General features: G+C 47.5%; 1 protein-coding gene across 1 annotated transcript; it reads right to left on the reverse strand.

Annotated features, from left to right (window-relative positions):
* Nucleotides 1-10: 10 nt before the first annotated feature.
* CCDC92 (coiled-coil domain containing 92) lies at nucleotides 11-4081 on the reverse strand. Its single transcript, XM_061344654.1, has 3 exons — nucleotides 3917-4081; nucleotides 3517-3558; nucleotides 11-2690 (listed from the first exon to the last, which is right to left on the reverse strand). The coding sequence occupies exons 1-3, from the start codon at nucleotides 4044-4046 to the stop codon at nucleotides 1915-1917; spliced, it is 948 nt and encodes a 315-aa protein (XP_061200638.1). The 5' UTR covers nucleotides 4047-4081; the 3' UTR covers nucleotides 11-1914.
* Between the last annotated feature and the right edge of the window lie 4504 nt (nucleotides 4082-8585).

The following is an 8585-nucleotide window of genomic DNA, read 5'->3' on the forward strand; positions in this document are numbered from 1 at the left end:
CACAGGCCTGTAGGGTTGTAAGGAATGTTTTTAATTGCCCAAAGCATCACTTCTGCTGTGCTTCGAAGCGGTGCCGTCCATCATCCTTGAACAAGCAGCAGGGTAGATCAGTCATACAAGACATGGCCATAAAAATACGGCAACAACAGCCAGAAAACCCAACCCACTGCTGGCCAGCGCAATACACGTACAGTAGTAACACAGAGTAACACTCTTGAACCAACCCTTTTCCAGTAACACTGCTTTTCCTTATCCCTCCCCACCATTCCCAGAACAATTCCCGCCACACAACCAGCCAGGCACAACACTGAGGAGTCTCTTGGGCTTCAGAACAGCAAGAGCCCAAGTCACCAGGGAGCGTGGGGTGGGCCCAGGAGGCCTGAGGGCTCCATCTCTGCCTGTGCGGGCTCATGGACAGCGCCACTGTCATCCTGCCCGTGCCTTTGGGAGAGCCGGCAGGCAGGGATCCACAGCTCCTGAGGGACACACACCAACACACAGCTGCAGGGAAGCTTACAGGGGCAGACTAGAGCTGGGAAGGGGAAGGACAGAGGGCAGGCAGGGATCCTTCATCAGCTTTCGCTGGGATTATGCGTTCCAAATATTTAAAGGCACATCATAAGCTTAGCAGCATTTGGGAGCCATCGTTTCCTGCTGCTCCTGCTCAGAGGCTGCAGACGAGAGTGAAGCAGAGGTGAGCTGCAGGTGCTGATTGCAATTTAAGAATGGTCAATTTGTGCTCCTTTCCTCAAACCACAGCTCCCGCTATGCCTTTCTTTCCTAGGAAATACATGATAAAAAAGAATCAAGTAGTCTAACAGCCACTGGGTCTACCTGTTGCTCACTAGAAAGGAGTAGGGGAACGGGGGCAAGTGCAAGGCAAGTCCATCCCAATCCACAAGGACAGAACTCCGGGATGGCATGTTCTCCTCCTGTAGGAATTCGATACATCACTCAACTGTTAAAATTAAGACACACATTCAAGAGGGACAGCTCAGTTCCCAGGCTGGCAGAAGCCAGCACTGGCTGACAGTGCCCAGAACAACACTCAGGGTTTTTGGGAAACAAAAAATCACCCCTTTAGAAAAAAAGTGCAGGTTAGAGCATAAAGACCCATTTCCATATTGGACAGCCAGGTACGTTCTCTCCCTGGAAAAGGAGCTCTGAGCCAGTATGGAAGGTGCTACAAGTGCAGTGTGCTGACAGTGTGAAATGTGTAATGGAGCCATTCAGTTAAAAACTGAAACAAACCAAAAGCACCCCCAAACACCCCGTGTTCATACTCTGAGATCATTAACCCTTTAAAAGAGTGCTTTACCCTCACCCCCCCTAGTGTTAAACAAAGCCACAAACCAAAGTATTTGGGACTAATCAAGTAATGCTCACTGGGACACTCAGGACTTTGAGACAGAGAAACTAAGAACACAGTTTGCAGCCAGGTGCATGTGAAGAAGGCGATGTCCTTCGCTCACTTCAGTGTGCTTCTGCACGCTCTTCAACACTAGTGTGAGAAAGGCTTTGTCATGGAGGTTGGTGCGAAGTGCTCATGTGAAGCCAAAGGAGCCCCTGGCAGCTGGAACGCTGGCAGCCGTTCTAGTTAGGTTTGTTTGCACTAACAGTGATTCACAGCGCAGCCCGCGCCTTCGTCCACACGAGTGGGTACAACAGATGGAGCGGTGCGCAGAAGCAAGCGGTCAGGAACCCGATTTGGCCACAGCATGTAGTAATTATACACCTTGCCATGTGAACACAGTCCTATTGGGTTTCATTAGAGGAGAGTAATCTATTAATGATGGATCTGGAAGAAGTTTGGCATGCATGGGGCATCAAAAGAAACTTTACTGCAGGTGCTAATTATCCTACAGGATCACAGTGCATAAACAGCAACAGAACAGAGCATTGCAGTGGTTTTACTCAAACAGTTCTGTCTGTCCCTGAGTGCTTCCTGACCACTTTGCTTCCATGGACCTGATCCACCGCCAGTGTTTCCACCTCCGGCTGGGGCTGGGCTGGCACAGCGTGGTGGATGCGATGCGCCACCCCAATGTGGGCCTTGTGCGGCTTCTCTCGGGCTGGGCTGTGCGACTCACCCGGGGCACGGTCTGAAGCGATGGGTGGAATAACCAAGGGCCTCTCCTTAATGAGGTGCACCTCTGCCGTCTCCCTGGCCAGCAGGAACGGGGTGGGATCCGGCATGGCATCCACGGGCTCTCTCAACAGCAGCTTCCGGCTATCCGACCCTATTCTGTAGGCCTCTTCGAACTCGGGGTTCAGCGGTGTCGACAGACTCTTCTTCATTCTGCGCCGCGGGGTCTCGGGCAGCTTGTCTTTGGGGGGGGACGGCTTATAGCTGGACAGCACGGGACTGCCAGAAGGGGTCCCCTCCGAAGTCCCACTGGAGCTCATCAGCTTCTTCTTAGTCGCATGCAGCTGGGAAGTTAAGTAGGCAATAGTGCTGGCCCTCTGCTCTAGTTCACTCGACAACATATTGAGCTTATGGCTTTTCATTTTCAACTCTTCCAAATACTTCTTTTCTCTCTCTTTAATGGTGTTTTCCAGCACCATTATCATCGCGTTCTTTTGTTCGAGTTCTTTCAGTAATTCACTGTTTTCAGCCTCTTTGGCTTTCAGCTGAGCTTCCAAATCTTTGCACTTACTTTTGAGTTCATCACTTCTTGAACTGCCATTTTCTAGAAGAACAGGAAGAGCAGAAGTGTTTCGAGTTAACAACAGCCACTAGGAAAAGCAGTGCAGTAGGGTTCCTGTTGCCATCCCAAAGAGTAACTTCAGCTAATGCTCTGAAAATTACTGCCTCTTCAGAAGCAACTGACAGCTTTAAAGGAAATGGTGCCACTCACCATGGTTTAATGGCGTTGATACCAAGTGGAGATGTGTTCTGGGGAACAGGGATTACAGAAACCATGCCTGAGCTTGATCAAAACCTGAGCTATTTTGCAAATCCTTTGCTTATTAAAGAGGAGCTTCTCCCCCTGCCAATGCCAGACTGCCTGGAAAGGGTGGTGGAGCTGCTGCCACAGCTCACCAGGAAGAGGAGCTCAGGATTTAGCTTCATCCCTCCACAGGCAGCTGCAGCCCGTGACACTAAGGCTGACACTGAGGACACATCAAGAACAGGCAGGCTGACACACAGGGTGTAATTACAGTACCAGCTAATAACATATCACTCTTCTGCCCCTAAATGAACATCCTATGTTCCCTTGCAGCATGCAGGGAGCTAACTAGTCTGGTAAGAGAGAGGAGTCAGCAGTTCTACACTCTGTTCTGGCTCTCTCAAAGATTTCCTGTGTGACCTTGGTAAACAACTTGTGACATTTACTTCATAAATAACAGTAAGTCTGGAAAGTAGAAAACTACTGTTATACCTTTGGAATTTATACAGTCAGCATCCCAAGTGCAAAGTATTCTCACCTCCTTGTGATGGAGAAAATACAGACACTGAGGAAGAGGAGGAAGTTTAACATGAACATTAGAAGGAAAGTGCTGTGTGTTCCTTACCTGACAGGTCTTCAGTCTTTACAGTCAGCTCATAGGTTAAATCTGAGGAGAAAAGTTGGGGTTTTTCGTTAGAACATCATCATTACCCCATGCACCACCTGGAGAGCACATTTACAACGGCACACTTCAATAAAAACACAGGGAACTCTTCCCCCCACTTGAAGCCACAGCAGGAGAGCCACTGCACTTGATCAGTCTGTAAAACAAGTGGAGCTATCAGCTTTGAAAATAAATACATAAACCTTGACTTCATGATCATTCACAGATACACGCCGATCACCCTAAACGCATGCTGGTGGTGGGGGCTGCTGCTGAGGTGTCACAGCTGGAGGAGGGAGCAGTCACCCCATTCCTGTGAACAGAATTAAGCCCTGAATGGGCTGAGTCCCCTCCCAGGTACCTGTGCAGTGCTGCTGCAGGCGCCGGATCTCGGCGTGGAGGCCCTTCAGTGTGTGGGCGTGTTCTCGCTGGAGAAACAGCAGGTTCTTCTGGGCGCTCTGCAGCTGGTTCTCCAGGTTGGAAGTCGCCATCCTGACATGCAGTCACCCTGCCAGTGAACAGAGGTAGGACTGCATCAGTGGGTTATCTTGCATATATGAAGATCCTCTCTCTATTGCCAGGGTCAGCACGAATAGCTGCATTCCACTATTAAAGCGCTAGGAGGCAATCAAGCAAATACCACAAAAGGTTTTTCTCTTGCATGACTATTACAATTACAAGTGCTCTAAGTTCATAGAAAGCCTCATTTATACTCCAGGCCAGAGCAGTTTCCTTGCAGAACAGCCTTATAAAACTGGGCCTTGGCTACGGCAGCGCTCACACTCAAATAAAGACAGGAATGGTAAAGTGCAGGATGCTGAGGGGCCCCTGTGCTGCAAGGCCTCTGCTGCTCCTGATAAGGCACCAGCAGCTAGGGTGGAAAGGCTAAATTCAGTTATCACTGTAGTTCTATAAGAACAATCACAGTATTTAGGTTACACAGATAAGAATCAGGACTCCTGTTGCCTGGGAAACCGTCTGTGATGGCATTGCAGCCGCGGTCTGTAACCATGGGACCACGCGTTGTGCATAAGAGAGCTTAATTCTGTCCCATGGCTGCCCTTACCAGGCTCGTCTCACCATGACAAGTGTTATCCTTTGGGCTCTTTCTGGTACCCTGTTTTATGACAAACATCTGATTCTACAGGTTTAGTATTGGTAGAGCACACACTCGCAGTAACACACTGCTGTCAGTCCTGGACAGAACGCAGCCCCGCTCTGTTCATACTTCCTACCCCCAAACCAACACCAGACTTATCTCGACATGTATTTAACTGTAAAAAAATCAGGTGAAGGTGTAAGAGACTTTCAAGGAACCCACTTGTGCGCAAGGGGCAAACCAGAGCACTCGGTTACTTTATAACAGAGACCAAAGATTAAATCCAGTGCTCAGGCACTGGTGCCAACCTGCGCTTAGTCGCATGGAGTGGGTCACTTTGCAGTCACCATCGTTAGCAAACAAGCAAAAATCATGGACCAAAAGTATTCTGAAAGGAGGTTTCCAGCCAGATCAGCAATAAACGAGTTGTGTCACAGGCTCCTGCTCTATGACGTGTTGAGAGCGGCTCCACTGCTGCCACTGTGGTACCCCCTCACTGCCCATGCATTAAGGACCATCTGAAGATGGACCTCAGAGTCCACACCGACTACTGCGAGGCACCATTAATTATAGGTACTGATGATACCCGAACTGTGTTACATTTCCAAAGTGACATCACCTTGTTCCCAAACCCGATTTCAGACACAAGCTTTACTGATTCATCCACTTTCTTACATGATCATTCTACTCTTACCACTGAGTATGAGAGCAGGATAAACCCTGCAGGAGGCCATGCCCCCCTCCCCCCCCCCCCCCCCCATTGCTGAGCTCACACTGTCTGGTACAATGAGGCTCAGAGGGGAGGTTTCATCAATAAATGTATTTTCCACATGAAACTGAGCACTGGCAGTGCCAGGTGAAAGAACAGCCAAAGCCTTTACGCTCACAATGGTTACTAACGGTGCCTTTATGCCTGTAACTATCCTCTGAGCAGATAAAGGCTTCACCACCAGCAACAAGCAGTGTTTGTAACTCAGTCCTTGCAAATAAAAGTGTTGTTTAAAAACCAGTTTCTAAGTGTTAGAAAAAGCAAACCAAGGCTGTCACTATGAATCTCCCCTATTGGTACTTCACTGTGATCTCCTGCATCTCAAAGATCACACTAGGAACAGCCTGCTCTGAAGGGAAAAAGAAGGAAATAATCAGAGGCAGGCTGGTTTTCCAGGCTTAGGAAGAAAACAAGAACTGCCAGCACCACAGCATCTGGTAGGTTAATGAGTGAGAGCAATTCCATCAGCTCACTAGGAATTCTACCTGCAGCCCCTCCGCATCACGCGGTTTCTCTCCTCTGAGGATACAGGATCAGGGGCTGACTTTCCCACAAGCCTCCCGCAGCTTGCTGTGCTGGTGCAGCCCCGTTGTCTGCCCATCTCCTGCCTTTCCTTCGAGGGAAAGAGAAGCTCACAGCTCCCACAGAGTTTACAGGCAGCAGCTTCAGTTCACACTGACCCTACCCTGCCCAGCCATGGCTTTTTATACCTTTTTATATGTTACATCCTTTTTATGAGGCCATATGAACACTGTGTAATCCCTGCATGTGTGCTCTGGGGAACAGCCAAAACCATCTGCCATAAGCACAGGGAGAGGGGAAATTGTCTTACATAGACAGGTGCTTTTGCTACAAAACCTGCTTAGAATTGCACAAATCAGTATTAACGATAACATATTCCCAGCCCCAAGTCAATTTATACCTATTTTACATCAAATCTGGAACCACAAAATTAAACCTAGAATCAACTTCCTTGTTTATTTAGGCCAGGTGAAGATCAAAAGACACCATGGAAAAACTACAAACTAGTTTTTAAAGCCAAAACATTCACAACTGTCACAAAGTTAAACCATGCACGGGAACTTGAAAAAGCCATCCCAGATTAACAGCCACCCTTTAATTCTGTATCCTCAAGTTTACCGCTAGTGAAAGCTAGGAATTACAGAAAACGTTGAAGGTCAGTCTCCAATCTTGTCAGCAGCTCATGGGATACGATGAGACCTACTGACCCCCAGTCTCATAAAGCTCTCAAATGGGAAGGGACTCAGCAGTAAACCCCCAAACCAAATATAATTAAAATGAAATAATAGTTGCTTTTAATACAAGTCAGTGAACATTTCCCCACCACTTCCCTATGCAGATGCTTTGACTTAGTTCCAGGAAGATTGCTTAGTGGGATTTACAGCTACTCTAAGTTCCTTAACAATCCTTAACCTGCTGGTTTTTGGTGTGTAGCACGCACAGCCACAAATCATATCTAAACCTGCCTGTAAAACAGTTCTGGGAATGCACTGAATTGATTTCACCTGCTGCTCTCTGAAACAAGGAAGCACGTGCAGCCAAAAGAGCAAAATGCAGAAGTCAACTAGCCCTTAACAGCCTCGATGAGCAATCTCTGCTCCCTCACCATGGAAATCCATGGGACAGCTCTCCAAGCAACCAGTCTCTGGCTGGATTCCTACAGATAAATTAAGCCAATGCTGGGAAGCAAGCTGTAACTGCATAGACCACAGAGCAGTTGGATCACTATGGCTCCTCACTTTTTCCCTTGTCTCCAGAGCAGCTTTAAAAATCAAAATCCAAAGTTTGCTCTGCTCACACAATAGGGACTGTGCAATGCCAAGTTGGCAAACTCCTGTGAGGAATGCGGATGGTATTTGATAGGGATGATAAAACATTAAAATGGACTTGCAGTCTTTAGTGCCGTGATGGTAACACACCTCCTCTTCTGCAGGAAGACTTGAGCTGAGCACCAGCAGCGTCCAAACAGCTATGCATGTTTTATCTGGACGGGATGCTGCGTTCAACCCCTACAACATACAGACCTTCTCGTTTCACCACCACCTAATGGTTCTAGATACAGCTCAAAGACTGAGACTTGAGGCTTCCAACAATGGATTCAAAATCTCTCTTTTATACAGCCTAGGAAGAACAAATGGAATGAGTCAAAGAGCATTCTCCTGGGAATGTTAAGTGCAACACTTTAATCCTTGCTGCACCTACCTAAGCCCCCACCATCCAGTGAAGCGGAGAAGGTAACAGAACATTCTTGCAAGCTCACTTTATAAAGGAACTGCTCAGTCTCCTCTAAAAGTGCACATTCCCTTAAGAAGGGAACAAAAATCAATCTTAAATTAAAAATGAAAAATACTAAACAAGAGCTTCCAAAATGCAACTTCATTTCATGCTCACTGTAAAGAGTTGCCACCATTTTAACACCAAATTTCGCCTTGCAAAGGATGTGCAGGCTCCAGGCCTGTTCTGATCCTACGTATTTGGATAGAGTTCAAAATACTCCAAGGCAGTGAGCATCTGGCTGTGTGTTAGGTGCCTCTGCACAGAATCAGAGCATCTCTGTAACCCACTGCGAGAGAAGAGGAGGGAGATGCTAATCTATGACTTTAGAGACAGTCCAAAGGAAGCTACTGGAACAAAGCCCAGCCAACCACAGTTATTTAATGTTTTCATTCCTGCTTGGTATCCACTCAGCAAAACAGAATAACCTCCTTTTACATGGATGGGGTGGCTATCACCTGAAAAGCTGCATCACCTCCCTGCTAACACATATCCAAGTCTTCTTGAAACATGTATGGGCAGGCAGACATTTTCTTCTTGACTGGTATTTTGCCAGTGTCAAAATATGTCAAAAGCTGCCCAAATGATTTTTGCATGTATACAAAATAAGAGTTTCAAAGCCCTCTCATAAAAACCTTCAGTTTCAGCCAGTCCCTGTTCTAATGGCTGTCACTGAACTGACCAAACACTTCCAAATGACGTAGCTCTGATCATAAAACGCCCATCTGACGGACACTTGGCTGTTCTTTGCTTAGGTCAGCTCTCCGTCTCCAGAGGCATGCCATCCCCGAAGTGTGGGTTCAGCTTATTCCAAAGGACACAGTAAAGGAAACCCTGCAGTCTCCACACCAACTCGAGGGCTTTGCT

Source organism: Neopsephotus bourkii, unplaced genomic scaffold (assembly GCF_033783945.1).
Source record: "Neopsephotus bourkii isolate Nb327-2 ecotype Australia unplaced genomic scaffold, CSIRO-AGI_Nbou_v1 NB_230, whole genome shotgun sequence".
In the NCBI taxonomy this organism is placed as follows: Eukaryota; Metazoa; Chordata; class Aves; order Psittaciformes; family Psittacidae; genus Neopsephotus; species Neopsephotus bourkii.